Below are 16,616 nucleotides of genomic sequence, written 5' to 3' on the forward strand. Positions count from 1 at the left end.
TTTCTGTCAAAGTAGTTAAAATTTCAAATCATTAACTTGTTGCTGAAGATGTCAAACCAGTGTTAAAAAAAAAGCTTCTTATGCTCTTAGGTGCTTGTAACACCTAAGTACCAATTTAAAAAAAATTGTTATTGGTTACAGCTCTGCAGTGCAATGTGTGTCTAACTCAACTGTTTCATACTTACTTCATAATCATTGTGATCTAGAAGCCAAAACCCTCGAATCAGCTTAACAAGACCCCAAGGGATAGCAAAGGCAGTTGGAAAGGAGTCAATTGAAGTTTCTGTTTTATTTGGAAAGATATGGATGATATCCAGCAGCAAGTAAATTGTCTGAGAGTATCTAATTAAGGCAAATAAATCGCTAAGACCAAAAACTTGTATCACAGTACACTTAGCAAAACAATGAAATAAGAATATGAAAATTGTAGAAAGCAGAACATCCCAAGGTATTGATCTTGCCATTTTAAGCTATAAAAACATATTGTATCAATAGTCAGGTCCTAATCTCAAAACTATATTCTGAATATACTTCCAGAAAGAAACACTTGTGGATTTCTGGAAGGCAATCAAAAAGGCAGCTATTGGGTGTTTATATACTGCTCTTACAAACCCAGGCTTCTGCTTCTGTCAGTGACGCTACCAGTTGGACACTCAACACACTTCAACATCCAATACTTAATTATTAAAGAAAACAAACTCTACAGCTGTTTTATTCTCCTCATTTCCTGTCTTCACAAAACCAACATAAATTGTGGTGCCCTTACAATGCAACTTAGCACGGACTGATTGAAATTGTGTTTAAAACTGCATGTGGATCATGTCTGAGTAAGGCAGCTTGGGACCACAACCATTTTTAACCCTTTGCTTTCCAGCCTCCTTTCTTCGTTTAACCAACAAACAACAAAGGAAAGTCTGCATATTCCAGCAGCTTAAAAATTAGGCTTCAGCCCAATGACTGTTCTCAACCCCCTCTTTATTATTCTGTGTGCTTGTACTTTTTACACAAAAAAAAAGCAAACACTGTTAGCTGGGCTGGGAAACAAATCAGCAACTGGAAAACCATTCCTACAAACCCTTCTGTTCTGAAGCAGCATATTTCAGGCACTGTTCTAACACACAGTCCTTTACTACAGAAAGGAGTGCTTAAAAAAATTAAAAACTATTATGTTTTGAAAGAAACTAAGCGAGGTTTTTATCTTGAATATTTTAGGGAACCTGTTTGCTTGTATCAGAAAAGAATTTGCAAAAAAACACATAGGTGACAAACATGTAAGAACATTTATGTTGTTATTACTGAAGGAGAAATAACAGAATCTGGAAAGGATACAATTGCATGTTTGTCGCTTTCTTCAATGCTTTCTAGCAAATAGAGATCCAGCAGTGCCTGAAATGAAAGATGAAAAGGTTTTCTAATGCTCCTGTCTTTCACCATCATTGGCTTTAGGGGACTGCTGCTGCTGCTGCTGGGGTTTCCAGTGAACACAACACTCACATGTAAACTAACAGGTGGGTATCTCCCAGTGCCGCCTTCATCTCTCCGCCACAACTTCTCCACTTCCTCTCCCAACTGGGAAACCATTCCATCAATCATCAAGCAATCAGAATCCCATTTGCCTCTGCAACAAAAGGGACCAAGGGCTTGCACAGAGTAAAACACTCATTCCAGCCTCTCAGTGTCACAGATTTCGGGAGTCAGAGCAAAGATGGTCCTTAGCTCACAATCATCTTATTCATTAAGGAGTCCAACGCACAAACCCAAGAGAAGAGTTGCAATGACCTTTTGGGTTCCAGGCTTGCTTTCATGCTCTGTTACGTGTAATGCCAAGGAGTGCAGACAAAGGGTTTTAACTGCAAAAATAACCACACTCACACAGTCTAACAGTGGCAGCTTTCTAGAGAATTCCTCTAAGTCTTACCTTGATAAGCGCTCCAGTTTCTGTCGGTGACCCGAATAGTAGCTCTGAATCAGAGGGTAATTGTAGAAAGGTCTGGACAAATGCATGTGATCATCTTGATCATCTACAGGTGATAAAGTAAAAGCAAGTTAAAGTAAGACCACGTTTTTCAACTAAAACTTTGGTCTAGACAGACAGAAACCACACAGCCTCCAGAAGCCTCCAACTCTCAATCCAATACTGTTTCTGCCTTTGCTAAAGGAGAACTAAGACAAAACTACTACTGCTGCAAACTGCAGAACTACAACTACTTCTTGTCTCAAGATCAGTTTCATGTTTGCGGTTGATGCTGCATTCAGAGCATGTAGGGTAAGCTCAAGGCTACTCCTAAATAAACAACTCTCAAAGGGAATGATTTTTTGAATATGTGAGCATCTGTAAAATAATTAAAGCTGAAAATGGAATTTATAAAGTGTCTCAACTAAGAGCATTTCCAAGGTGCACTTTCACCTCGAGCAATAAATCAAAGGTTCAAAACATGCAGGTACTGCTTTTACTGTCAAAATGAATGTGCTGGTACTACAGGTTCTGCTTACCTAAACTTTCGGGAAGAAGACTGGATCGACAGAACCAGATCACCACTTGTACATACAAAAATATGAGGCTGGTTACCATCTGCTTATTTGTCAAATCTGAAAAACCTGAAAGAAAGGCAAAACATGATTTGAGTTTTGCAATTCCTTTCATTTTACAAAACCCCCTTTGCAGAACAAACAAAGTGTGAACAAACACAGTGGAAACCTGTCTTTGTAGTTGTCCCTCTGGAACACTTATGAATTTGAAGGAAAAAAACCACCATTCCACCCCCCACCAAAAAAAAACCCAATCACTACAAAGAAACAGAATCACGAAAGATTAAAATTGAAAAATAAAGCCTAAACTATAAGATACACTCAAGAAGACAAAATTTGTTTTCCATGTAGCAGAGATTTTTGCTTTAGCCAAAGAGATTATAGTCCTCTTTTTCCCTCAACATGCCAACAACAATTTTTAAAATCAGAAGCCAAAAAAGCTCAAGGAAATTGCTTTACTCATTTTGGTTTCCTTTCTATTTCCCAGCAATGTGCACACAACTATCAATTGCTAGCTAACAACTGGGAACACTTCTCAGCATTACCACACTCTGTTGCTGCAATTGCTGCACCCAGGTCCTTATTCAGCTCAGTGCTGAACCAGTGCACCCTCTCCTACCCAGCCTCATGAACTCCACAACAAGCTGCTCCCCTGAACTCAAAGTGGCTTAAATCAAAGTCCCAACTGATCAAATTTAAGCCTCTCCTCCCAGCTCAACCTGACTCTCTCCCAACCATCCAAAACAACAATGGCTCCTGTCTCCACCGTTACAACCCAAGCATCTTCCAAATGTTAACTACCAGACCAAAGGCCTAGCAGGGCTCTCACCAACCTTTCTCTGTAAGCTCTCGGGCTTCTGTTAGGAAACAGTTCAGGACTGTGCTGAGGTTGCTCAGCAGCAGCTGGCAGTGCTGGAGGGACTGTAATGTCTGGGGGTCAATGAAGTTGCAGGAGCCATCAAACAGCGGAACACCTTGTCAAGGAGAAATATTGAATCATCACTCAGCAGAGCAACTGCACACTTCCAAACTTCAACACTTCAACAAGCACAGGAGACTTCAAGAACCACTTAAAGAACCAGCAGCATACACTGGCAGAGTAGTGAAGAAGATCCTTTACAAAGAATGACTCCAGGTTTCAAAAACCACCACACCACTACTCACATATTTGGTCCAGTTCATCTTTTGTACAGATCACTTTGTTCCACGTCCACTCAAGAACAAACCGTAAATTTACAGCAGAACTTGGCTGCTCTTTAAAAACAGAAAACAAAAAGGACATGAAGCCACAATTTCTAACCAAAACACACACACCACATAAAAACAATGGAAGCAGCATTACCTTCAGAAGTCCAGTGTTTAATGCATCCCGTCAGAAGTTCCAAAGAACCTGTCTGCACAGCAGCTGACAACACTGCCTCTAACTGCTCCTCCTGAACAGGACAGACAAAAGCAAATCACAACCTCACAGACTTTTCCTCTCAGTCTCACCTTGATAAACACTGCAGCTTCTGTCAGTGACCCATGCAGTAGCCCTCAATCAGACACTACCTGAGCCCCTGACAGAAGTGTTTGCTTCTGACTGGTTACCCACTCAGACATTAGCTGCAAATGCTGCTACTTCCATATTCTTGACTCTTTCTTCATTCTAGCCACAGGCTGGAATGCTGGTTGGTTTGAGGAACACAGGAATGTTTTCCTCTGACATTTCAACTTCATGCAGGCTAGTTTCAATCTCCATTTCTGTGCCTCAGGGTTTCAGTCCTCATTTACAGAGTCCCAGTTAACTGTTTCCAGTAACATCCTCTGCTAATACCCATTATGCACTTTGGGCACACCCCTTTGCCATCAGGAGCACGTGAAGGGGACAGAGCAAACACCACTGTGGTTGCATGGAAACAGTGAAGCTGAGGCCAAGCAGTTCCCGAGACTAGCAAGACAGGAAGCAACTTTGACAGCCAAAACATTAAGTTTCAATTTGTTAAAGCACTATAAGGAGCGAAACATTTCAGTTCTAATGGGCTGGAATTTCAGCCTGTTCAATTACTGTATTCTAATGCCATGGCAGTCCTTGAGAAGGATAATGCACAGGCATGCACACACATGGGAAAGAATGTAGCAGCTAATTCCAGCTGGTGTTCAGACATTTATTTCAGATGAAATGATCCTGCAAAGAAATTTACATTTTTCTTTTTTTTTCCTTGTCTCTCTTTTTTCTAAAAGATACTCAAAAATATGTTTTCCTTCTAAGTTAAATTATTACATTCAAAGACATTTCTACACATTCTGTCATTTGAAAGCAGGTGTGATACTTCCATTTTTTCTGAAATCTGGTTTCAGACAAAGAAACATGCCAAATACTCCTTAGAGTGGCCAAAGAAATTCAAACCCAAGCTTCTTAACCTAATTCTGAAATTTCTCTTTCTAGCATCCAAAAGCAGTCCCTGCTCAAATGCATAACAAGTCTCTGAACAATATAGTCATAATTCAGGAAATGTCATCATAAAACTTCTTGCTTTCCCAAGTTACTTCCCAACCAGAGTTGACATCAGAATATCTAATGAGAATGTAAGAGCCTACATCAGCCTTGCAAAATATGCATTATGTGGCCTGGGTCAGCTTGCACAGAGGGTTCTTCCAAGTCAAATTCGGAGTTTGGATCTAAGAATATTATTATTTCTGCTAAATAATGTCAACACCTACCTCTTAGAGCAACTTGCAAGTAAAACTCAGATGGTCATGTCTTGTAGCCTCTACAGCCTTCAGACAAGATGGATATATTTCCCCCTGGATTTTCCAGCATACACTCACCTGACTCAGACTGGATGGCTGGACATCAACCAGTCTTGGAGACAGCAAGCCAGCTACAAGACACCGAGTGTAGCTGTCACGGATGGCTTCACTTATTAAAGGACCAGATTTCTTCAAAAACTTCAGGGTCTGAAACATCCATCAAAACAGGTTAAGACAGCATTCAATCACGAAGGTTCTGCCTTAAAAACAACAGCCAAACTAATGGTTTCAATTTTTAATAAAATACCCTGTAGAAGAAAATACCAACCCTTGCAATGCTAAAGGAAGCATTTTCCAGCCTGTCTGTCAATACACAGGCCTGGTATTTTCCCTGACACAAATTACATTTTGTAAAAGTTAAACCTAACACACAACTTTAAATCACACATCTGTGCTTGTTTGTGCTGAAGCTGAAATATTTAGTGAGCTGGAACTTAATTTGAAAGGGTTTGTCAAAAGCTGTGCAGTGGCTCAGAAATTAGAATTTGGCCAAGGTTGAGAGAAAAAACATGCATTTCTTCCTCAACAGTTAAATCACTTTTCCCTCTCTCCATGCTCAAGTTCATCAGGGATCAAGACCCTAACTCCACACCATACAAAGAAGTAAACACTTTCCCCAGCTTCCACCCCACTCGTCCTTTCCAGCCATTCAATCCCTGCTCATGCCTCCCTACAACACTGCCATTTGCATGAAACTGGCACGATATGACTGCAGCTATGCATGTGCATGGGCAGTGTGAGCATCAAGTGGTCTCTGACACTCAAAGCACTGCAAGAGAAAAGTTACAGAAGGTTCATCTCTTGACACTCTCAAGACAATAAAAAAGTCACCTCCTTCTGGAAGCCGGTGCAAGTCATGTGAACAACTCCCGAGCTGAGCAAGCAGGTCACATCTGCAGAAACAAGGAACATTTGACAGACCTTGGCACCTTCTCACCAGTTCATGCTTTATAAATACTGCTGTCTGCAAAGACAAACCTCCAGCACCACTTTTCCTTCATCACATCACTTACACACATCCCAGAAAAAGGAGTTACTCTCTGTCTCTAGAAACTTGAGTGCCACCCAGTGCTGTGCTTCGTGCCTCAGCTCAAAGGCATTTCATTTTGGGACCATCACCCCTTCCCAGGCCATGTTACAGAAGCCCCAAAACCCAAAACTCAGCTGCCTGTCAGATATGTTTCACCAGACTAAGTGCCTTGTCAGGACAAGGTAACCAGGTTGGAGAAGGTTTGTGGGGCTTTTTTTGCTTTGGTTTTCATGTGACAAACAATGAACAAGAAAGAGACCCACTCAAGTGGCATTTGACCTCCACCAAAGCTTGCCACTATTCAAATGAAAACCAGTCAAATACCTACCAAAATTATAGGTGCTTGGATTAAAGAACTGTTCAGGCGGTGGATAGGAAGGAGGAACTCCTCGACTCAGACTACGCTCGTGTACCAGAATATCCAAAATGAGGTTTGGAGAAGTCATGCTTATCACAGGATCCAGTGACCACAGGGCAAAATAGGGGCAATCATGAAGGAATTCTTCTGGCCTTAAAGAAAACAAGTGCACATGTTCAATAGCAGTTTTTAAATTAACCTTTTGTAGGGATATTGAAACATCTTAATTAAAACCTACCCTGGTGATTCTGGCATTTGAGCATGATACCAGCGATTGATGTCAAACACTCCCAAATGAACAGATGGTTTTTCTTGACCATAGGTATTCACTTGCCAACTGAAGATTGATACACTGGTGTCAGGAGAGATTACTGTCAAAGACAAGACATTGTTTCTTACTGTAGAAAATATGAGATATTTGCTGTTATTTCATTCATGAAACACAGCTCTTTACTTAGGAATGATAAAAAAATTATGAAATAGCAACCATCTCTGCAATAGATTTCAGTGCCTCTTTTTCTTATTCAAATTATATTTGTTTTAAGCAAAATCAAATACACATTTATTAATTAAGTTTTTCATGGTGAATGAATAATTATTTGGGGGATTTGGGGTTTTTTAATGGGGTGGCTTGTATTCAACAAGCTGTCATGTAGGCTGACAGAACCTTGGTAGTTTTCCACCAGGCACATTTCCAGTCACTTTTCCCTGAGCCTGTAGCATTGCAAAAGGTGTTTGAAACTCCTACAACTGGCCTTGGTCCATCAATCCAGCCTGTGCAGAACCCTCTGCAAAGCCTTCCTACCCTCCAACAGATCAACATTCTTGTTCATGATGGTGCTGTCCCAAACTTACTGAGGGTGCACTTGATCCCCTCATTCAGATCATTGATGAAGATATTTCACAGGACCGGCTCCAGTTCTCAGCCCTGGGGAACTAAATTCACTGGATGCACATTGGATGCAGCCAGAGGTTTGAGCAGGATAAAAAAAAAAATCAGGTAACAGTCCTAAGCAACAGAATGATCTTACTGTTCAATGCAGACAACTGGCAGAACAAACTGACTGACCAGCCTTATACAGATGACCCCACACACTGTTCCAGCACCCTAGCAAACATAAAATAAAACCTACTTTTTCCCTTAAAGAATGATGTTCAGAGGGATAAGAAGTCTCACATAACTTAAGCACACAGGTTTTTTTGATAAGCCCAACAAGGTCACCTAGATGAATATTTAAGACTTTAGGACTGTGGGTACAGAACAGCATTCATTGATCAGATTTCCAAACCATGCAGTTCAGAATAACCAAGCAGGGACATCAGAACAAACCTTCATTAACGTTGTCCTCTCTCTCAGCATGGTTGCAAAATTTTTCTATGGTCTGACAGCTGAGGAATTTAGTATTGCTGGTCTGCCCTCTCCAGGGAAAGATTCCACCAGAGAGATCTAAACTGAAGAGTTTGACACAACATGTAAAATCCTGGGGGGAAAAAATTAAGAAGAGAGGAAAGGCAATTTTGAAATAACAATATACATTATACCTAAGTATGAATTAATGCAAATATCTGATATAATATGCTTATTTTACTGTATGTTTCCCATCAACAGGAATTACATCTGACATGCAAGAGAATTAAGTGTCAAGTCATAATGAGCAAGTTTTACTCTAAAGGCTTTTGCACATTTTCAAAATTTAGCATTTCCCTAACATTAGTCTAGATCTAAACATATTTTGTAGAATTTCTTGCATTATCAAACTGTCATTACAAACCTGAATATATACTTACAAAGAGACATCTAAAACAATGCAACACACCTTCACACAAAGCCTTTGCTCCATGTTTTGATTACAGAACCTGACATTAGAGCAGCTAAAGTTCTGTCAGGGGACGTTATCGATAGGCACATCAGTAGAGTGCTCACCTCTCTAGTAACAATGAGAACTTCCTAGAGATTTAAAACCTTCTTTCAAAGGTTTTTGAGCTCTTATCAGGGAAATATCCCTCAATTCCTTATGGCGAGGACATGGGATGAACATGGACAATGTGTTTAAGATCCCAAATTACTACAGAGCAAGAAAACTGCCTTGAGATACGCAGAAATAGATATACAGAAAGGATGGCCCGGAACCTCTGCCACCACCATTTTCTAAGGAAGCATTAAATGAAATACTGTCTTTCCAGTACAGCCTTCATTTAACCTGTCTACCAAACAATATGTGAATATGTGTGTACTGTGGACAAATAGCTGCTCTACAATAAAGAAGCCCTACAAAACACCAAACTAAAAAAAAAACAGCAAAACCACTTCCAAGCAAAAAATGAGTTTCCAAAACTTTCAGAGATCTAAAATGAACTGTCATGAAACAACACATTCTCATTCTAAACATTTAATTCATTTAATCTGAGAAGAGACAAGCTTTCTCTTAATGGTTCCAGGAAATGCTACAAATGAATATCAAAGGTGTCTAAAAAAATATGAATAAATTAAAAAGTCTTTCATTATGGAAAAGAAAAAATGGTAACATTTGTCCTGAAACATGCACATTCTATTCTATTTTATTCAGAAATTTTGGAAATAACAGATACACATGCACAGTAGTTAAGAAAAACCAAAACCATCTCTTTGAAAAACTAACATGAAGTCTAAGCAAAGAATCTCATCTTATAAAATGACTAAAGATAAAATCAATTTTAATAAAAAATGCAGACCAGAACAAGATGTCCACCATACCAAGGAACAGTTCCATAAGATAAAACACTACAATGCCATAAACTCATCAGGCATTCATTTTAATGACTAGAAATTCCAGCTTTCATTCGTATACAAAGAGCCAACTTAACTGATACTCAGGGAAACTTTATCTTTTAATCTCTCACATACTGGCCTGTCTTACCTCATACATGACTTGTCCTGATGCCAGACATTTCCTGCCACCAAATGCTAACTGCAACAGATGTAAATTCACAGCATTCCCTTCACTGAAAAAGGTATAAAAGAGGAGATTTGATTACAAAGCTGCTTTACAATCCTCATTATCAATTTATTAGATCTAGGCTGGATCTAGGCTGAAACTGACTTAAGAGCATGCTCTTGCCGAAAAGAAAAACACTGCTTCCCAATGCATGATAACTGGTCACACTTAGCCAGTAAAACATAAAGGAGGAAATTTTTACACAAACAGCTTCAGGGGCAAATGCTAACTATGCCTTTGTTTGGAAAGCTTTAATATTCAACATGGACCTAAAATTGTTGTAAATAGCTTTTCACAGTAAAGCATTCTCCATGAAAACTGCTTTGCAGTCAAGCTCAAGAAGACTGCCAGTCTATAAACAGGCTGGGCTAAGTAGTTTGCTGACATTGGGAGAGAGACGTATGTTTGTCCCCTTCCCACCTAAGTTCCAGTCCCTCTCTTGCATGCAGTGCACCCTTCTACACTCTGACTTTTTCCTTATCCCAGCTGGGAGCCATTGATTTGTTTGCTGAACACTGCTCCTTTTCTGCCAGGGAAGCTGAACTTGCACACAAGGACTCCATAGAATTCTGAAGCTCTCATGAAGCAACCAGCAATACTGTCATTGTCCTCTTTTAGGGACAACTCTGTGTGAACAAATATTAAAAAAAAAAAAGCAAAATCAGTGGCCTATTGTAATTTTTATTCACCTTTGTTGTGTAGACTGAACAGCCCATAAGTAGCAACAATTTTGAAGATCATTCTCAGGCTCCTGAAAAGTAAGAGCACAGACAGGAATCCTTCCTCCTCCAAGCTGAGTGTAGTGCCTACAGGTTTGAAAAAAAAAATAGAAAAGACAAATAATGGAGGCAAGCAAGTGACTACCTTTTATGCAGCAGTCAAGGTGAGAAGATTTCTGTCCATCAAAGCAATAACCTCTGTTTATGTCCTCCTCTGCCTGAGGAGGAGGAACAGAAATGATTAGTTCAGCTGCTAGGGAAAACACTGTTCCTATTGTTGAAGCCTACTTCAACATATTGAACTTAATATGCAGTAAACCTGAACATATTTTAAAAAACACCAAACAGAAGGAGCTTCTCATTTCTTTATTTGGGCATTGTAAAAAACATTTTCTTTCAGACTTCTGAACCTTAGTTGTACCTTCACAATCTTTTCCTGACACCTAATTATGCCTCCACTGTCTATTTATGTATCAGTAATTATGGTGAGTAACAGATTTGCTAAAGTAAACCCCTATCTGAATTTTGCCACGTATTTAAAGTTACATTGCTCTTCAGCAGATTTTAGATAATTTCTTAATTTTACTATTGTTTATAAATATATATGCTTCTTATTCTCATCTCCAAGGCTTCCAAGGAAAAATTGGACCACGTACATCAATGCTTTGGAATAGGTCAGCCCCCTACTTGCATGAAGGCTGAAATGTAGGAAAGAATATGCTTTCAGGCACAGATCAGCTATTGAATTATCATGTCTCACTCATTTTATCCTGGTCCCTTAAAAATATATAATCACCAAAATCACATTATTAGATACTGAAGCCTTTCAGTGCATACCCTCATTGCAGTAACTGGTTCTAAAAAATAATTTCTAAAACCCGTCTCATGGAAAAACACACATTGCCTTGTTTCACTGAATATGACTGGACAGAACAAACTGACTTAGAAAAATCAGATCTCCCACACCCCTGCTGTCTGACATGTTCAGTACATTCCACAAGACCTCTATGCACAGGCACGGTAAGAAATCAATTGCAGTCCACGGCAGAAAAGGCGCTGTACTTAATCCATGTATGAGTTAATACTTCAGAAGAGGATTTCTGAACACCCCAAGGTTATACCCAACATCCCACTCATGGAAAAAGGGCTCTTGAAATTAATATATTTCCTGAAGCAAAAAATTGAGAACTCTGCACCACCAAGCATGCCAAGTGGAAGTGGCTACTTACGCCCTCTTCAAGGTTTTCATGTTCCCCAGTGACAAGTAGCCATCAGAAAATCCCACAACAAGCTGGTTGCTTCTGCTTATGTAGCACAGGGTTGATACTGCTGTTCCTGAAGGACTTCGCAATTGAAAACAGAGATGCCTCCCTTCCCGGGTCACAGCTTCTCTTCTTTGTGGAACTTCAGCAGGAATTCTAGTGACAACTTCTAGATCTACACACATAAAAGCATGGGAGAAATGAATGCATTATGCCACTTCAGTCGCATTTCAAAACTGATGTGATTATACACGTGATACAATGTGTATAATCTAGTTCTTCAAACAAAACACCCATTTTTGCAGCACCTTATTTTGGCTATTCCTGTTTCTGCACCCATTCAGAAAACAGAAGGACTCTGCAGTAGGACAGGTATTCTCTCTATTTCAGAACTGGGTACAAATGTAACCATTGTAGACAAATTCCTTTATTGGACCTCATGAGGAAGCTACTTCTAGGGATATGAGCTCCTGAAGCCACTCTCACAACACCCAAAACAGTGTTTGCAATCTGAAAACACAAATTGCAGGATTCATTCACCCAAATGAAGGACTTTTGATAAGCCAGATTTATTTTAAAACACAAGCCTAAAGCCTGCCCCAAGCCATTGACGGAAACAGGAGAACACTCCCAAGGAATCTGGTACCTCTGACACAACATCCTATCACACAGCTGCACTGACTCAAATGGAAAAATTCCTACCTCCCACTGGCAAGAATCACAGGGACAAAGGGGTGTGGGCAGCAAGAGGCCTTCTGAACATCAGGAGGAGCATTAAGCCACTCCCATTTCTGGATCAGTTCAGAACCATACCATGTCACACTGCTGTCTACAGCCAGCAGTGGGCAAGGTCAGAAATGCCAGCAGCCAGTCAGCACGCTGGCATCTTCATGGGATACAAGCTGGCTTTTGAAAGGAAACATTTTCTTACACCTAAATTCAAGTTTAAAAAGTGCAGCTTACCCGATGCTTCTACTTCATTCTGACTGCAAGATAAATCATCCAAACAAAGGTCAACCAGAAGGACATGGCCAACATCTGTGGCCACTGCTGCCACTCCAAAGAGCCATCGCAGACTCTGGTGCAGGTGCCGCGTGCTCACGCTGGCTCCGCCGTCATTGCTGATGGGCTCGATGGCAGTCACCTGCAGGGAACTGCAGGTTAATGGCAAAGTCTTTGACAGCCCCAGGAGTAATCCTCAGAAGGGAAGCCAGCATCAGCACATCAGAAACAGGACAGGAAATACAGGATTAGACTTCCATGGGAATGAGACATTCCTAGAAAGGGTTGGAGGGAGATGCTGAATAACTAAAATCTACGCTGGCCCTCACTTTGACAGATAATATCCAACAAAAATTCTAAATGCACACCAGCACTCTTACAGATGGTAGGGAAAACTGTAAAAGGCAGCCTAAACCAACAGCAAGAGACCAAACAAGAACTTGCTCAGCCTGAGGCAGGAGCTCTCTCTGCTCCCTGACAGGCCAAGCACTCCCCATGACCTCAGCACAAGGTGGACAGACCCTTCAGCACCCACAGCACACCCAGGACAACACTGACTGCTCCAGCAGAGACACAGGCACACCAGGGCTCCTGCACTCAAGGAGCAGGACAACACAGGAACAGGGGCTATCTTCTGGCCTCTTACAAATGCAGCACCATGAAAGCAGACAGCTTTACATCAGCAACAAAGGTTTGTCTGAAACAAAGAAGTGAACGTCACAAGGTAGTCCATCTTTTTATGTAGCTTATTTATCCCTAGAAATGGGGGAAAATATCCAAACTTATAGGCCCCGTGAGGTTTTCTTCTCTCCTATACCAAGCACATGGTTATGACTGTACTGCCTGGCCACCTGCTTCACAATTCATCTTTCACCTTGAACACAAGAACTCCAAGCTTACAGCTACCTCTAGTAAATTCAGGTAACTTTATTTTCTTTTAGAATTCCTATGATTCAAATTAAATTCTTAATCTTCACTGCTGCTCAGAGGACTAACAAGAATATTTTCATTATTCAAATTATTGTCCTTCAAGTCTTAGTGACTGTGATGAGGAAATGCAGAACACATCTTGCTGTGCAATTAGACAAGGATCAAGAGTTGCTGCTTCTAACATTTTTCTTTTAAGGTTATTTTTCTTTTAAGGTTAATTTTTTTCATTGTACAACTGGATTCAAATGAATCTTTACTAGCTCTGCATAGAGTCTTCCAACAATTTTCCATGTTGAAGCTCCTGAAATGACATATTTTTCCACTATGCTATGCACTGCTTTTACCTATTCTCCTAGTGTACTGCCAACTCATTCTGAGGAAGAATAAAGAAAATGTTTCTCATTCTCTGAATGCTGCCCTTCTGCCTCATGTAAACCAAGAAAATTTGGGAAAATACCATGTGGAAGTCCTGAAACATGCAATCAATATACATGCAAGGAAAATAATATCAGAAACAATGTGTCCCTTAGAGCCTTAAAACAAAAATGACAAAAATGCAGAAAGGGGTGTTGAGAAAAAGGCTCTCTTGGCAGATACTCTGAACTGACAATATGTTAATACAATTCAGAAAACATACAACCTTCAAAGAGCTGCACCAAAGCTTTTCCTGAAACAGGATAATGCAGCACCAAACAACACAAAACCTTCATTCCTCCAAAAAGATACATACCCTTCCTGAAAAAGCGACTGCTTTAACCACTCTTGAGATCCCAAGGTCATAGAGACAGAGAACACTTCCCTCTGCTTCCTCCAAGCCCACCAGGAGCCCAGTCCTCTTCTGCCAAGAGAACTCCTTCACCACGCGGACGGCGGGAGGCTGCTCGTTCACCCCGCTGAAGCGATAGGCAGAGAGCCGCTCGCCTGTCACCGAGTTCACCACCTCCAGCTGGGGGCCACACGCCAGCCACGCCAGGCCACTTCTGCCTGCAAGGCAAAAGGAACGGCGCTCACCAAATGCCCAGCAGCACAACTGGAACGACAGCAACGCCACTGGGCCCTCCCCTCAAATGCAACAAAGGGAAAGGCCAACCTACCTACACCTGGACAATCATTTCAAATCACCCACTGCAGTCCTCAACCAATAATTCTTAAAATTAATAAACCCATTCTTTTGCATCTGTACTTGTCATTCCTGCACTCAAGAACATTCACTCTTTGGGATAAAGATTACAATAGACTGAGCTCTTGCCTGTACACCATACTTGGCCTGGTTTTGCTAAAAAACACCTAAATATGTACAGGAATACAAGTCTCAAAGCATACTTCAAATACAGCCCATCTAAACCAATTCAGTTCCAGTTTAAGAATTGTGCTTGACACACGACTACTCTGGGCAGGGATTTGGACAGGAAAGTATCTTAAAATGGGCACTGCATGTGTAATTCCAACTTTTACATGAGCTGATCCCAGAAAATATTTAACAAGTGGTGTTTCACTCAAGAGTTTAACACTTGCTCCTCTACTGAGGAACTTCAAGCCCAAAGGAAGGATGAGCTCCATTACTGCAAGTACAGACAAGTAGATAAGATTCTACCTGCTCTTAACAGAAGCCCAGACATCCAGACAGGCATCCAGCTCTACTTTCAGATCACCTAGAAAGTCAACTGCCTAATCTGCTTAGCTGTTGTCAGCAACTCTCACTGGGTCCTCAATCTGCATCCTACTAAATACCTACAAAATACATGAGCGGCTAAAAAGAAATTTGTCCCAAAACAACACTATTTCTTCCTTGAAAACTGCCTTCTATTTCATTCAGAACTGAGGAGGGCATGGTCAGCTCTATTATTTAAATAGCACAGGACTGGAGCAGGCTGTTGCACTTTCAATGCTTCTAATTGTTAAAATATCCTGTTAGCACTATCAGAACCTGAGGCATTTTACTTAACAGAACCAACCTGATGCCATGACCCTGTGCTTCAGGCAGTAACAACTTCACACCAAATCCAAATTTAAAGGAAAACGCTCACCTCCAGAGAACTTCCCACACAGTGCAGAGTCTAGGGTGATCTCATCCTCCCCAAGTGCCTCAACAGTCACCTCTGGAAACTGCAGCAGACTGCTTGTTACCTGAGCCGTTAGGTCTCGCATTCTTCACTGGAAATAAAGAAAAAAGGCAAAGGGACTCATGTCAGCCATAAATATCTTTGAGACTGACCCAAGCTTCATCAGTATGCAGAGACAAGTCTCCCACACATCGTTTGTAGCTCTTTTTTTGCTCAAATTAAATGGCACTTGGGACAGTTTTTCATCTCACAGCAGAGCAAAAGGACAATCTTGAGCTTTTTCTCATACCTATGAGATCAAGAAAAAGTACACAGAGGGATGAACAAAATAAATAACAGGGAATAGAACAACACACCAAGTTCAAGTCTACTCATACAGGTTAGCAAGATGTGATCTCAGAAAAATCATATTTCAAAACGTTTGTGATTTCCAGGAAGCATAAACCTACAGCAGAAGATAATAATTAGAAAGGATTTCAGCACTCTATCCCAATAGCTCTCAACAGCTAAGATTCTGTAGTAGATGCAGACCAAAGGTTTGATTTTCCTTTAAGTGAGAAAACAAAACCAGCACAAATCAGAATTGGACATTAGGGCAAATTTACCCAGCTATCCGCTGTGTCTCTTGTCTGACATGACTCATTTCATTCAAGAGTTGCAGCCTGTCTAACATGGCTCAGACAGCAATAGTTCCTAAAGTCTGTGCTGAGTCAATGCTTGTCTCTATACTTCCTTTACCTGGACAGACAGACATAGGTGCCAAGGGGCTCAGTATAGAACACAGCAGTGAGGTATTTCACTGCTTGTCCCTCCCAGCACAAGCTCTACAATCTTGGCTTTACAGCAGAATTCTAGAATGGCCTTCTGGAACCACTGGCAGCCATCTCATCCAACTTGAGCTGCTCGTCCAAGCCCTGCTGCTCAAGTCACCACCTAGAGCAGGCTGCCCAAGGCT

General features: G+C 40.8%; 1 protein-coding gene across 1 annotated transcript in view; it reads right to left on the reverse strand.

Moving 5' to 3' along the window:
* The window catches only part of LOC139591106 (protein ELYS-like), a 64,687-nt gene that overhangs the window by 2,876 nt on the left and 45,195 nt on the right, over positions 1-16,616 (reverse strand). Inside the window, exons 2-20 of the mRNA XM_071429297.1 lie at positions 15,626-15,752; positions 14,329-14,582; positions 12,630-12,810; positions 11,634-11,841; positions 10,375-10,491; positions 9,608-9,692; positions 8,041-8,191; positions 6,949-7,081; positions 6,681-6,862; positions 6,154-6,215; positions 5,341-5,469; positions 3,872-3,962; positions 3,694-3,783; positions 3,363-3,503; positions 2,494-2,598; positions 1,919-2,012; positions 1,495-1,618; positions 1,330-1,386; positions 186-332 (exon numbers count right to left, since the gene is read on the reverse strand). Coding sequence (XP_071285398.1) covers positions 186-332; positions 1,330-1,386; positions 1,495-1,618; positions 1,919-2,012; positions 2,494-2,598; positions 3,363-3,503; positions 3,694-3,783; positions 3,872-3,962; positions 5,341-5,469; positions 6,154-6,215; positions 6,681-6,862; positions 6,949-7,081; positions 8,041-8,191; positions 9,608-9,692; positions 10,375-10,491; positions 11,634-11,841; positions 12,630-12,810; positions 14,329-14,582; positions 15,626-15,746 — 2,472 coding nt within the window. The 5' untranslated portion in view covers positions 15,747-15,752. The remainder of the gene's footprint in view (positions 1-185; positions 333-1,329; positions 1,387-1,494; positions 1,619-1,918; positions 2,013-2,493; positions 2,599-3,362; positions 3,504-3,693; positions 3,784-3,871; positions 3,963-5,340; positions 5,470-6,153; positions 6,216-6,680; positions 6,863-6,948; positions 7,082-8,040; positions 8,192-9,607; positions 9,693-10,374; positions 10,492-11,633; positions 11,842-12,629; positions 12,811-14,328; positions 14,583-15,625; positions 15,753-16,616) is intronic.

This window comes from Agelaius tricolor, unplaced genomic scaffold (genome assembly GCF_023055355.1).
Source record: "Agelaius tricolor isolate 1412-34295 unplaced genomic scaffold, bAgeTri1.0.p SCAF_1, whole genome shotgun sequence".
In the NCBI taxonomy this organism is placed as follows: domain Eukaryota; kingdom Metazoa; phylum Chordata; class Aves; order Passeriformes; family Icteridae; genus Agelaius; species Agelaius tricolor.